Raw genomic sequence first — 14383 nt, forward strand, 5'->3', positions numbered from 1 at the left:
TTGAGAGATCTGTGATGGATCGTGGACGTTGTCGCCTCGGCTTGCAGCTTGTGACGGCATCGTGAGGAGGCTGGCTGCTGTCATCTATTGGTAATTTGCTGCCCCTGTCACGATTGGCCTATCGCGGGGTTGTGCGGTGTCCAAATGGAGATACTGGTCCAGGAACGCCGGCAACAAAATTGGAGTCAATGCCAAAGCTTGGTCCACGTGATGGTCCATTGGGCATGCAGGAACACCAGCCATCTCCCATTTCTAGGATTTTCGGAGCTTCGATGGCTTCTGGAACATATCCCCCGGCTGGAGGGTTGACGATAAGGCAGAGCGCAGGGTCCCAAAGTAGACAGCCAGATGCATTCTTGAGCCTTTCTGGAAGGTTGTGCTGGATGAATAGGAGTGGATCCTGATAGTACCGGCTTCTAACAACAAGGCGAGAGATAAGGCTGCGTCGACGGCGGCTGACCCTTAAACGTATATCTGAAGTAAGAAAGTAGTACAGTAATGTATAGATGCTAGGATCACGTTGTTAGATGGCGAGGCGATGGGGCTTTGAAGCCCCGTTGAGCAGCAAGTTTGAATCCATCCATTCCATAGAAACATAATTTAACACGAATGTATCTACTCAAGCGTACTCAAGAAGATTTCTGATGCAGCCTCGTCGCGTCTCATCGTCACTCGTACCGCCGGAGAAAAGAAAAGGGACGACCGAGTGATCAATATGCTAGTCCCGAAACCCAACCGGTATGCATAGCACACAGCATCGCCCGCCAGAACGCCCCATGCACAGCTACATCGTAAAAAGGAAAGAACAAAGGAGATTATGTGCAGCCTCCATGGCCTTCGCGCGTGTATATCAAGAACGGATGCTTTGCCCAACAGTCTACCGGTCAACCTTTGGTGGTTGCCACCCATTCAGATACGCCATTAAACCCATCCCGATAAGAACAACGCCAAGCATTGAAGCATAAGGTGAGGTATTGTAAAGCACAAGATCGCGACTACCAGGAGGTCTGGCAAGGGTGCCAACAGCTGATTGACCCGGCTCCTGATTACCATCGGCAGAGATAGTAGCACTTCCGTTGGACAGACCTTCCTTTGCCGAATTAACGACAACTTTCAGTGCGTCGGTCACCCCATTGACGGAAAGTGCTTTGAGTTCTGTTGCAGAAGGCAAACGAGCTCGTTCAGTTGATGATGACCGTCTTGCAGACTCCTCAGATCGAATTTTCTCCACCATTTCGGCCAAGGACTTTCGGTCAGCGTCTCTTTCCGTCTCGGCTGTCTCGGCTCGTCGTTTAAACGACTCCATATCGTCGCGTAGCCCTTGCATCTCCACCAACATCGATTCGAGCTTCTTCTCCAAGAGAGTGGTCGATTCACTGATCACTGTTGGGTCTACAACATCCTTCGAGCTTGTCCCGGATGCAGGCTGCTCGGGCAACTCAGCAGATTCTGTGGGTGGTTCAAAAGCCTCCTCTATGACCGAGCCTTCAGTGTCCCCCTTTGCTTCTCCGTTCGTCTTTGCTTCTGTTTGAAGTTCTAAACGCTTAGCCAGCTCTTCTGCCATTTCTCGTGCATGCCTTTCTTTCTGAAGCATCTCTTCCAGATCTCGTAATCGCGCTCCTTGTACATCTATCTCTTTCTTGGCGGATGCTAAAGCTTCTACGAGTGTGATGATCTGACTCGTGGGTTCTTGTCGAACAGGAGACACGGCTGGAACAGACTTTGGACGCTCGGTATTCGACCGCTTCAACGAAGGAGAGGATGGTTCGAACGCATGGGATCGTGCAACATCTGGCTTCTCTGGGAGCGGTTGTTGAGGAGGTGGTGCTGGAGGATCTGAGAATCGAGGTTTCGAATCCGTCCGAAATGGCAGAGAACCACCATTGACCATTGCACCCTTGCCCTGTTCACCCGTTGACTTTTCATTCTCTCTAATATCATCCTTGGACAACAAGGAACCGAAGAAGACATCTGCTCGGCCTAGATCGTTCGTCTGTAAACGTGCAGCTCTCATTTCATTCTAAAACCAGTCAGCTTAGTAGACCAACCATCCAGTCATTGCTTACCGTAAGTCGTTTGACGATCTGCTCTGTCGTGACTGGTGTTAACCAGAAATTCATCGGCCTCTGTTGGCTTATCCCACTCATTTGGCTGCCGGCCACGCTGGCAGGAGGTCCAAGCCGACCATTGCTTCCAACTGAACCTTGGCTACTGGACCTCCCCCGCATCTGCATAGGCCCTTGTGATGGTAACATCATTGCCCCATTTGCTGGGTCCAGATCACCAAAATTCATCTCTAACACATTATTAGACGATCCTAGAAATCCTGCATGCTCGACTTTGGCTGCAACTTTGTGATGTACCACAGTCTTCTGATCCTCGCTGACGATGTCGATTCCCAGCTCCAAATGGTCTTGAGTTTGCAGCTCATGGGGTTCAGAGTCTCTGTTTTCGGCTGATAATCGAGAACCGTTGACAAAAGTACCATTGGAAGACTTGACATCTCGTATCCAGACCTTGCCTTGTCGATCGGCCCATATCTCCGCATGCTGTCTGGACAAGACTTTGGAGTCGAAAAACCCATTTGCAGGTGTAGGTACTGTTTTCGCATTTGTCTGCCGTCCTATTCTCAAGCTATCAGGATAGAAAGGCACCGATATCGTTTTCCTTTCGAAGGTTCCATTCATGGACAAGAGATATAGTACAGGATTCCCCTCTCCAACAGGCTGCGCAGCTGGTCGGCTACCGTTCATTTGTTGTGATGGACTTTGAAGGAGATGTTGCGAGGGTACAACAGGCGCGGGTTGAGCCGAGGCCAGTGATGAAGGGGTAGATCCACCATTTGTTGTCAACATTGATTGTGGCCGTGTTGTAGTGATTCCGGACACCGCTTCTGCTTTGCTTGCCGGCCAGGGACCTATCCTTTGTGTCTTCTTCCTTGCTGCAGCGGTCCCCCAAGCTTGGCTTAGATCGCCGGACGCCGCCATAGGCACACCATTGACTTGCGGTGATATTGTAGCGGTCGACGATGTGGATGATGTTGAAGCTATGGACGAAGAAGAGTTGGCGCGTTGTGCGCTTTTCCGAGGCATGAACATTCGGGCGACTTCGTCGGCATTCATAGAATTCAATCCTCCTTGACTGACATTAGCACTCCATGCTGACCTGCTAGTCTGTTGGAAGCTCGGTGGATTTGCAACAGCCGTCATCTGCGAGGTATTGAAGGTGACTTCTAGGTAGAGGGGGTGTTGCTGATGACCGTGTCGATGATATGGTTGGAATGCTTCTGATTCGGAACTCCCCCATGCACCTCTGCACAACGTCTCGATGGCGCTTCACTTCGAGCTCCCGGCAGTCAGTGCGATGTATGGTCTACAGCTTTTGCTAGTCTCTGAGGAAGGATAGAGGTAGGTGATACCGCGTCTGGCTCTGTTGGTATCGACTGTCAGCTGTTTTCCTGGAATTTTAGCGCCATGACGATGGTGCGTCGAGAGCCCACTCGCCCTCCAAGACATCGATCTGAAGTCTGCAAGGGCCGCTACATATATCAGATGGCAGAGAAGACTTACATATGCGTTGTGCCGGGTATCAAAGCCAATTGTTTGTGGTGAAAGCGATGCTTTTGGGAGGTGATGTTGCCAAATTCGAAAGTTTGGAGATCCCGTCTCACCACAAGCGAATCAGATAACGAGCTCAGACTGGGCACGCGCTCAACCGGACTCAGATGCAACAGCACGAAGACATGGAGTCTCAGAGGTACTTTTGGGTATACACACGTCTGCCATTCGCAAATCTCGGTGATCTGAAGAGTTTTGCTTGATGCTGAGCTCTTTGAAGGCACATCACGTGCGATGAGGCTGTGGAGAAAGTGGCCCGAGTGTCCAAGGTGGCGGCAAGCTCCGGTGCCATAGCCAAAATTGATGCTGTTTGGAAACTGCCATCACCAGATCTTTTCTCCACAGTCAACCTTTTCAATCGCCTACAAAAGATACTCAACATGCCTGTACCAGTAGGAGGAGGTTTGGCCGGGCCCTCGGCCTTTGACAAGTGTAAGTTTGCTATTGTTGAAAGGAGAAGCATAGCTGGCGAGAAGTCTGCTCAAGGGCAATAGCTAACAAAGGCGACAGTCAAGATGGGGGCTATGATGGGTGGCAGTAAGTGATCATTCCTCAAAGTGTTTATCCATTAGCTGATTTCGTTCTAGCGGTTGGTGTTATCATTGGTTTCATATTCGGTACGTTCCCTTGACTGTCAAGTTCAGTCCACTTGTGTTGAGCGTCTGCCCAGGTTCCGTCAACATCATGCGATACGGAGCTGGACCTAATGGGGTCATGAGAACATTGGGACAATACATGATGGGTTCTGGTGCAACTTTTGGGTTGGTTTTTGGTCTTGCCATATTCCTACACTTATGCTGACTTGCTCAGATTTTTCATGTCAATTGGAAGTATGATCCGATCAGATACAATTTCCCAGCAAGCCGCAGAAGCTTTTGCTCGTTCACGGCGAAGACCGATTATTATGCCGCGACAATACCAACCTTCGTCGAAAGAATAAGCAATGTACAACGAAATAGGAAAACAATGAATGGTGCTTCATTCCGGCACAATGGCGTTATTATATATTGGGGGGAGAACTTGGATGGCGATCAACTATCATGATCCATCTGGCACACAAGCACGACTCGCAGCTCCTATTGTGTTCTATGGGTTGTCGATGTGTGGAGCTTTTGAGCTTTGTACCAAAATATCATCCAATTATACCCAACATTCTCCTTCTCCATTTTCAACCTCCACGTCAGCCATATATATACTTTTTCGTGTGCTCTCACACAGACAGCGTTTTATTGATTTTGTTCTCTGGATTTGGAACTTCTCTTTGGGCTGCTTTCGTCGTCGCCGTGCCTTCAGTCTGGGGTAGCTGTCACCTGGTTCTCTTTTGCAAGCTCTCACCACAGTTAGCATCGCAACATCGAATATCAAAAGTGTTAGATGGTCTCAGCAGTTCATGGCCTGTGGTTGGTCAGCTCCTTTCTCATGAATCCAGATTCCTCACTCAAGTGGAGAGAGGTCTACCATGCATTGCAGGCGCCTAGTGTCTTCAAAAGCTACTCAAACGTAGAGGTAAGAGGCCGGCCCTCTCACCATCTATGATCGAGCAGAGACCTGACAACGTCTATGTATTGGTACATGCATGTACTCCGCTCTGCACGCAGTCGTGTGTGAACACTCTCAACATCTCTTTCGAAGGCGCTTCATTCACTAACGATGCAAGTTGAGGATATTTCTGACCGCTCTTACTCACCCCATAGTATACCTTCGGCGACGCGAAAATCCTGCAAGATATCGATAATCTCCTGCATGCACGGTTAGATAGCAGATCTGGCGACATAGAGTTTCCGTAGGGTTCTTTTATCCCGTTGCCGCCTTCTCGGCCCCTGCCAAGAACTCAAACAAGTGACAAGGACCTGCTTGACGACTCCTACATAAGCGGACCCTGTTGTGACACCACATCTACCAAATTGTCGAATCAATCTTCTCGCCTTTCTCATCTATTGATTGAGCCGCAGTATCCACCAAGATGCGTCAATGCTAGACGTGCAACAGAAAACGCGCTGCAGAAACAACATCATGAGGAGTCACATTCTTGTGCGCCCACATGTAGGGACGAAAATAAGGTTCAGGAGCTTTTTTTTTTCGGGACAACATTGAGATCACGGAACGATTCTTTGAAACAAAAAGGCTTGCCTTCAATCCTTGCGGCTGAGTGTAAAGAGGTCGATGGAATTTGGCCCTGTTCTCGCTCCTTGTGCCGCACTCGGCCATTCTTTTTCACACTCGACTACAATAGCTCGAAAGCCACGATTGATCACACTGATATTGCAGCAAACACTAACCTTATAACAAAAAATAGCAACTTCCTACAGTGTCGGTTTTTTCCCCCCTTTCGCTGAATTTGACCATACAGCCTCGGGAAGAGCTCCTTGACACTCGCTTGTCCTCAGCATAACTAACTTTACAATCGCGGTTTGACAACATCGGAGGCTGCAAGGCACAGCAGGCAGAGGCGTGAGTTGGAGAAGCCCAGAGCGTGCAGACCATCATTCCGCATTCTTCAGTCCTTCCTGCAGCCATCAATCTCCTCTGCATTCTCTGTATGCAAGAACCCAAAATATTTCCATCGGCACGGTGCATTTGATGCAGCCATTTTCGATATCGAGTAGGACTGCAGATGTACTCGTCAGCAGAGGTTCCTTGCAGGTCTGCCGGCTCAACTTGCACGTATCGCTACTCGCTGGCCAGTCTTGACTCCTGTCTTGAAATCTTCTCTGACTCGCAAGAAGATTATCCCGAGTCGTGAGCCACCGCCACTAGCATTTCCCCAGCTTTCCTCGTTTCGTCCTGGCTCCTCGTACACGGCACATCAGATAAGCACTACCCACTGAGCACTCCTCTCATCCTTCCACAAGGCTTGGTGAAGAAAAGACGGATTCAGGGCAGACTCTGCCTCTTCGCGATCAATGCGGCGGCGGTCAAGTACTCTCGGATTGTCGACATGATGGTATTCAGCTAAAAGACTTCAAATTTCAGTCCATGACGATTGTTGAGCGAACAGGTGAAACGCTGCATTGACTGATAGATGGGACGAAGGGAGCGACTGCTTCAAAGTCGTCTTCTAGCTCATCTTTCTATGTTGCATTCGGACTGTCACGGACGTCCCCAACGGAGTCTCACGAGGCTATACTGAGCCCCTTCTTGCCATTGGACATCTAGCGCCGTCTTTCCGACAAAGCGGGAGATCTATGCATGGATCTAACTCTAAAATTCCCACTTAAGCAAGCAAGCGACAACATCTTTGCCCTGCAGCGAGTTAGTATATACACTAACATCTTGCAACACCGAATCGTGCATAACAATACGACATCTGCTATGCATGAGCCATTTTCTTTCTTATGGGGGCCTTCTCCATCTTCGACAGTTGTTCTTCCAACATATCGATCTGGGCAAATTCCGAAAACGCCTCCGCTGCGGCTGACTGATAGTACCTGCAGATATACCTCTCAGGGGGAATTTCTCTGCCAATCCGTTCCCTATGGAATTTTCGGGGTGCCTTTGAATCTCACTTGTTTGAGCGTTTTTCCCAACATTCGCAAATTGCAGGTATTATCGCTGTGTACGAGGGGAAGCCAAGGGGTACTGCATATCTTTCCGATCTGGTGGTGATGATGGTGCGCCTTGGCGTTCTAGTGGCCGAGCACGCGGGATAGACGGAACACAGACCTCCAAAACTTTGACCCGAAATAGTCATTTGTTGGAGGGATCATCCTGTGTTGTTCCTCTATCATGCCCATGCAGACGCTACGGAAACAGAAAGCTCAGAGCTTTCGTTCTTCGACCTGCATCGGATGACTGCATCTCCAATCCAAAAAAGGACTTCCCATCCCCTATTGCCTAGTTGGGAAACATTCAACCAATCGCTTCTAGTTCCGTCTGAACATTGGAGTCTCAGCCTCATCATTGATGTGCAGATCTGGATAACTATACAGTCCCTTCTGTCCTTGTCTGACGTCCGTACTCTGTGGTTGGGCGCCGTCTTCGTTGTCGTTTCCACTTTTGCTCAAGCTTTGCCACGGAGTCTCCCCATCTTCAATGTTGGCTTGTCAATACGATGAGCTCAAGCGTACGGCGTGGAGGTCCTCCCTTCTAACCCGCTTCTCAAGCTTTTTACTAGCAGGCCATTCTGGGATATGGCGCCGGAAAGCAGTCTGTGACCCATCCATACCAGGGGATTTTGACAAGCCCATGCTGAGCTAGGTCTTATTGAACCTTGTCGAGAAAAGTTGGTCTTTGCGAAGGTGGAGGTCGAGCTTGACCGTCACTTAGGGAGAGACAGCTCTATAAGTACTCTCCATTTCTGCTCATTCATTCTCAATCTTGCTCGTCAGCCAAAGTTGGTCACGATTCAGTCACTCGTTTGACATTTCCATTGGGCCTCTTAATTCATAATGTCTCTTCTCGGTAGTATAGTCAGTGGGCTGCTTGGCATCATCGGGTCTTTGACTCAGCAACAAACAAACGGGTCAGTCCTCTCTTGCAAGATCTCAAGTCGGACAACATCACACGATATCGTTGTCCTACGAGAATCATAAACACAACATACTAACCTTCGATTAGTGCGAGCGTATGGGGAACTTTACAAGCACCAGTGTTTCCACAGTTCCTTACCAACAACCCACTCCCAGCTGGGTTCCCATGGGGTACTCTCACTGCAGCTGGCAGCAACCCCTACACTTCTGCTCCCAACACGGGGGTCACACGAAATTACGACTTCACGGTCACTAGAGGTACCATCGCGCCTGATGGCTACCAAGTCAGTGTCCTCCTGGTCAATGGAGCGTTCCCTGGCCCTCAGATTGAAGCCAATTGGGGAGATACGATTCAGGTCACGGTCCACAACCAGATCACTGGCCCTACTGAAGGAACAACTTTCCATTGGCATGGTATGCTTCAGAAAGGGACCGAGTATGCCGATGGAGTTCCAGCAGTGTCACAATGCCCTATTGCTCCTGGATCATCGTTCACTTATACTTTCAAAGCCTCTCTGTATGGCACTTCATGGTAAGTAAATCCGCATGAATGGTTTCTGCGCTTTCTACGAGGTCTTTCTGGAGTACTAATTCGTCGCGCAGGTATCATTCCCACTACTCTGCTCAATATTCTGGTAAGTCACATGGACAATTATTGCCTTTATTTTTACTCACCATCTTCTAGGTGGACTTTTGGGACCAATGATTATCCATGGGCCTCACGAAAACTTCAACTATGATATCGATCTTGGACCAGTCTTCCTCCAGGATTGGTATCACACTCCGTACCTACAGATCGTGGAGGAGGTTATGAAGTCTAATGGAAACCCAAGACCCAATTCTGACAACAACCTGATCAACGGCAAGATGGACTTCAACTGCTCTACCAAGGCCGCTGGTGATAATACGCCGTGCAACAGCAACGCAGGTCTTTCTAGATTCAAGTTTACTACTGGCAAGACACACAGATTAAGATTGATCAATGCTGGCTCTGCTGGTTTGCAAAGATTCAGTATTGATGGACACAACATGACCGTCATTGCCAATGACTATGTTCCTGTCGTGAGTATTCTTGGCATGTGAAGACTATTTCCCAAAGCTGACTTTAATAGCAACCTTACACTACTCAGGTCGTGACTCTTGGCATTGGTCAACGAACTGACGTCCTGGTCACAGCCAACGCTGGCACTTCCACTTCCGCTTTCTGGATGCGCTCCAACATCTCTACCCTCTGTAGCGAAGCCAACCAGCCAAACGCACTGGCAGCCATCTACTACACCAACGCAGACACTTCCAAAGCGCCCACATCCCAAGCCTGGAACATCCCGGACCCCGGAACCTGCGCCAACGACGACCTCTCCCTCACCGTCCCCATGTTCCCCCTGAACGCCGCTACCCCCTCCTCAACGCAGAACCTCGACATCAACTACTACGTCAACTCGACCGGCTCCTTCCTCTGGACCCTCGGCGGCGTCAGTTTCCGCGCCGACTACAACGCTCCCGTCCTTCTGCAAGCCGAGTCCGGAAACCTGACCTTCGACCCCGAGGCCAACGTCCAGAACTTCGGCACCAACTCCACCGTCCGCATCGTGGTCAACAACCCGACCCCCGCGTCCCACCCCATGCACATCCACGGCCACAACATGCAGATCCTCCACGAAGGGTCTGGAAACTGGGACGGGACTTCCATTGTCAATCCGTCTAACCCCCAACGTCGAGACACGCAGCTCGTGCGCGCGAACGGACATTTCGTGATGCAGTACTCGCTTGATAATCCGGGGATCTGGCCGTTCCATTGCCATATCGCGTGGCACGTGTCGGGCGGCTTGTATGCGAATATGATGGAGTTGCCTGGGCAGATTAAGACGGAGACGAATTTGCCGTCGATTATGTCGCAGACTTGCACCAACTGGATGAAGTATACGAATTCGAATGAACCTGATCAGTATGATTCTGGTGTGTGAGCGAGGGGAGCAGAGGGAGGTCATGATGTAATGAATGAATAGAATTCGATTTGGAGTCTTTGTTGAGTCTTTCGTCTGTTCGTTGGTGTAGAACTTGGTTCCGAGCACAAAAATATGGCGGCGCTTGTAGGAGTATACTATTTGAGAGAGAATATATATAATGTATATGTTATCTAAATCCGTTATCTCTGAATGTTGGGGTAGAGTACTTTTAAATCAAGGGACTGTGGCATCTATTCGAAAGACTGCTCGGTCCGTTTTCGTTGATCAAGTCATTGTATGCTAGTCATTTCATGAAAAGGCATAGTCTTTGAGTGTGCAAAATATCTTTGCTTTTATTTTCGGAAGAATCTTCTTGCCCCTGAGTCAAAAGTCCAGATCTCCACGTAAAACTCGATGACCTTCTTTAACGAGAGTTTCCATATGTGATCATGAATCGCTTGTCGCTATTCTCATTAATTATTGGGTTTTGTATAGTGTAAATTTGCTGAAATGAACGATTTTATGCCTCACTGCTACATCCATTTCTTCTATTAATATTCACTTTTCTTTTCAAATTCACTGTTCTTCATGTGCTTGTGGCACCATCTAAGACTTTTGTTTCAAGTCACATTCTGAAATCGTTTTGCGCGTTTTGCAAGTTTCGCGCATATCCTCACCCTCTCTTTACCAACCCACGCGCAACAAGTACCTACCAACCGTGAAGATCACATCCGCTCTCACTGCCGTGTATCTCAGAATTCCCCAAGCACAACGCCTCTTAGAAACGATGGTCATCGCTTTGCACTACTACAACCATTTGCAGTGCATAATACTTCTTGGCCAGAAATTTATTACAACTTGTTCCTTAGGTGTTTTCGGATAATCGTCAGCTTTGGGATAAGAGAATAATATTCCAGCGTTGGTGGGACAATATATATAGACTGAAAACAGAAGTTTGAAAAATGAAATAGTGTTCGAAAGAAGTGAAGTCCTTTATATTCCCGAATCTCGAGATATCTTACTTTTCTCACTTGTATCGTCATACAGGCTCTAAAACAATTATCTCATATTCCAATTCTTACGGCAATCATACAATACCAGGCCAACGGGGATGGCGAAATCAGAAGATATGGTGTCCATCAATACTGTAGGTCGATTCGAAGTTCAGTACTGTAGCGGTAACCAAGGGTCGGTAATGTACCTCGGTGGAGTTAGCGAAGTTGAGTATGTCCCTTCCGCTGATGGTCTTCCTGTATTGAGGCGGGTTTCCTAGTGAAGCCAATGGTTTGCCTGAGCACAGTGGAGTCGGTCGAGTTCGTCGCGACATAAAAGGACATGGTGTCCGTCAGTCTCGAGTGAGTAAACCTTTCTCCTTTACATGAATAATATCTTTACTATCCTCAATAGTTATCGAGTGAAAAAGCTCGGCTTTCCGAAGTCCCCTAGCACAGGAAATAGAATCTTAGGAGTTTTAAACTGGAGTCTTGCCGTCGAATGGCTATGAGGTAATATGAAAGCCTTTGGAGGTAGTTCCGAACGTATGACGGTCCTTGGCGATTCGGCTAATTCCATCTTTATAGCTTATTGGTAGCTACAAAGGCAGACTCATCGTCACGGATCTTATTGATATAAGTGACTAGCCTGTGTCACCCACGATGATTCGTCCTGGGCTTCCATCGCTAATTCGCAGAATGTCGGAATACCGAAGCATCCGAGCTGAAATGTACGCGAACTTGGAATCTTCAGCCTGCAATATCACCGAACAATGCCCCGAGTTCACCGAACCTGTATCCGCAAGCTGTATACCTATTATCGACAACGTCACTGTGACTCCTCCAAGTGAGTATGCAGCGCGTGGCTATGCTAAAGATTCTGCAGATCTGGTAGCGAGGCCTCATGCCCGCATGATTGCACATTCAGCTGATTTTACGTTAGCCTTTCCTCGTCACCAACATCTTGAATCAACCTGATGGCGTACTACCTCCTCTCCTGTCCGTGGTATCCATCGGACCATCTCGGCGGACGAATTCACACTAGTTTCCTTCCACTGTCCAACAGCAGCTGGCGAAGTATCTTCCCAGCACAAGGTACCATCATGGCGGTACCTTTACGCTGCTAGCTTTCCCGAGACTACGCCATATGCCTGGATGCGGCCCTCCCAGTCCAAGGCTCAGACTTGACGCTGATCTTGGCCCAGTAAAGAGAACAGACATCCTATCAAGCCATTGGACCGCTGATACGGGAAAGCGGGGAAGTAAGTATATCTCAGATGCAGTTGGTAAAGGATCCTCCTCCCAACAACGGGCTGAAGAATTTTAGGTTGGTGGTGGCAAAACATACGATGTTGGTGGGTGAGTAAGTCCTTCTTTTATCCCTTCTCGTTTCCCTGCTGCTGCTGCTGCTGTTGCTGCCGTGTACAGATATAAAGCTGACGTGGATGGCACAGTTCCCACACTTATCACAAGCTCGCGCTTAGGGATCCGGCACAGTAGGAACGTACGCCGCCTGCGTGCCAGTATCTGCAAGAGGTAAACTGTTGTTTATCTGATTGACCAGTTCGAGATTTCAAACATACCTTTCCCAACATTCGCCACCACTAACTCGTGTTGGAATCAACGATCATATCTTTGCCTCATGCCAGAATGCCGTAAAAAATGGGTTAAGCCACAAATTCTAATCAAACTGTGCCAGCAGTGTTGTAAATTGCTAGAACTAAACAAAAAGGGAGAGACAAGTTTGCCACCCAAACGCTCGCGCGCGCGACAACCGCGAACGTATTTCCCATTACAATCCTCCTCATAAAGTCGCTCCATGAAAATGCATGCCCCAAAAAACCGACTGACGTGCGCCATTCCCGAATCTATCCATCCTTTCCCAAGAAATCCTTCCATGCAGTATGCGCAATCCCAAGAACTCCCACGTGGCCCTCCGCGTCGTGCAAATTATCCGAACCAATGCTAATCATCCCATGTTTCCCGAGTACTGTAGCCCTCGCCGTGAAATATTGCCCCTCGCTATGCTTTCTCGCTAAAATTGACTTCGTTGAAGATTGTTGTCCCTGAAACTCCCATTCCTTCGCGTGAACTAGTAAGCTCAATTGGATTGCCCGTAAACTAAAACAAAGTCAGCAACCCCACTTAAAGTACTTTTTGGGATCAGGAATAGGCTTACATGGATCTGGTGGGTTGGGCTTTGGCTGGGGGTTGGGATTATTCGAAGGCATGGTGGGAAAACTTTGCCACCGGAAGTGAGTAGGTGTGGTGGGGTTATGGTTTGAGGGTGGTATAAGCTATTTGAAATAATTGCTGAACGAAATGACAAAAGAAACAAAGAGAGCTCGAACTCGATTATATGTGGAGAAACTTGATGGACTTGATGAAGGCGGCAGCGAGAGTGAGAAATCAAGGACTGTAAACGACGGAGTGTCCTCAAGGGAAGAACAACTGAGCACTTAATGTCGATTGGTGAATGAGCTGGCTGACTGGAAGATGGATGCCCTCCACCTAGTGTTCCGGCACCCATAATATATACCAGAAAGTCTTACATCTGAAGAAACATAGACAGTCATTCGCTTCGTCGACTTGACCATTTGACAAAAGAAACCAACCTACTACGATAGCAGCTGCACCTGCACGGCGGCAAACTGCCGCAGTACTCAAGCGCATTCCAACAGTGCTCCAGCTTTTCCCGACCCCGATTTAAATCAGGCTGCTAAAAGAACGGCGTGCTGCCTTGCCTGTGCAACTTCTTCTCACTGGCGCTGAGTAGAGGATATCGTCCAAGACCACTCCAGCCTCAACCCCCCGGCCCATCGGCGCTTGCGCCAACAGATCCCAGCTCCACGATCTCGTCTCCGTAGCTTAAATCGCTTTATCGTAATTGATAGGATAAATATGCGATAGCGAATTATAGCGAATTGATGCGATGGAAAAGGCAAGCCATACGACAAATAACCGATTGGCTGCATCGTAAACCCGGCAGTGCTAAGCATCACCCAGAACGTGGCTTTCACACTGAGCCTGCACAGCATATCATAACTCCATATGCCTGATAAAGAAAGATGACAAGAGTACTGTACACCGCGCCTTATCCATCCAATCCCACCGAGGGCACATGAAACCCCACGTACGGAGCCCTGCGGAATTCACAGCGTGAGTGTTCCATTCCCATGAGGCTGATTTGCCGCCGGAAACTCGAGGTATCGCTTGTTGGGGAAAGGCGTGACCACGTCCGATGAAGGACTGCCTTGCGGTGCGGCACAGATAGGAACAAGGTGTGCCTGAGCCCTGCCCCCTTTTTGGGTCATAAGTGTCCTTGAAACCTTGATTTTCAGTAAACTTCGTCAAAACCG

General features: G+C 48.8%; 5 protein-coding genes across 5 annotated transcripts; 4 read left to right on the forward strand and 1 right to left on the reverse strand.

Moving 5' to 3' along the window:
- Positions 1 to 558: 558 nt before the first annotated feature.
- Positions 559 to 3425, reverse strand: LY89DRAFT_687242 (cytoplasm to vacuole targeting protein-like protein Vps64). The gene is made up of 2 exons (XM_018215458.1): positions 2067 to 3425; positions 559 to 2020 (listed from the first exon to the last, which is right to left on the reverse strand). Exons 1-2 carry the CDS (start codon positions 3207 to 3209, stop codon positions 878 to 880), a joined length of 2286 nt encoding a protein of 761 aa, XP_018068267.1. The 5' UTR covers positions 3210 to 3425; the 3' UTR covers positions 559 to 877.
- Positions 3426 to 3985: 560 nt separating this feature from the next.
- Positions 3986 to 4994, forward strand: LY89DRAFT_687244 (uncharacterized protein). Its single transcript, XM_018215459.1, has 5 exons — positions 3986 to 4049; positions 4128 to 4154; positions 4205 to 4234; positions 4288 to 4378; positions 4428 to 4994. Exons 1-5 carry the CDS (start codon positions 3998 to 4000, stop codon positions 4555 to 4557), a joined length of 330 nt encoding a protein of 109 aa, XP_018068268.1. The 5' UTR covers positions 3986 to 3997; the 3' UTR covers positions 4558 to 4994.
- On the forward strand, positions 4505 to 5635 carry LY89DRAFT_150148 (uncharacterized protein). The gene is made up of 2 exons (XM_018205390.1): positions 4505 to 5017; positions 5280 to 5635. The coding sequence occupies exons 1-2, from the start codon at positions 4658 to 4660 to the stop codon at positions 5370 to 5372; spliced, it is 453 nt and encodes a 150-aa protein (XP_018068269.1). The 5' UTR covers positions 4505 to 4657; the 3' UTR covers positions 5373 to 5635.
- Positions 5636 to 7314: 1679 nt separating this feature from the next.
- LY89DRAFT_149627 (uncharacterized protein) lies at positions 7315 to 7839 on the forward strand. The gene has a single exon (XM_018205388.1). The coding sequence runs from the start codon at positions 7406 to 7408 to the stop codon at positions 7670 to 7672; it is 267 nt and encodes an 88-aa protein (XP_018068270.1). The 5' UTR covers positions 7315 to 7405; the 3' UTR covers positions 7673 to 7839.
- A 166-nt stretch (positions 7840 to 8005) lies between these two features.
- Positions 8006 to 10050, forward strand: LY89DRAFT_590475 (extracellular dihydrogeodin oxidase/laccase-like protein; the record flags this gene model as incomplete). The annotated part of the gene is made up of 5 exons (XM_018209596.1): positions 8006 to 8079; positions 8175 to 8618; positions 8690 to 8721; positions 8772 to 9148; positions 9199 to 10050. 5 exons carry the CDS (start codon positions 8006 to 8008, stop codon positions 10048 to 10050), a joined length of 1779 nt encoding a protein of 592 aa, XP_018068271.1.
- Between the last annotated feature and the right edge of the window lie 4333 nt (positions 10051 to 14383).

The sequence above is a fragment of the Mollisia scopiformis genome, assembly GCF_001500285.1.
Source record: "Mollisia scopiformis unplaced genomic scaffold LY89scaffold_18, whole genome shotgun sequence".
Classification (NCBI taxonomy): domain Eukaryota; kingdom Fungi; phylum Ascomycota; class Leotiomycetes; order Helotiales; family Mollisiaceae; genus Mollisia; species Mollisia scopiformis.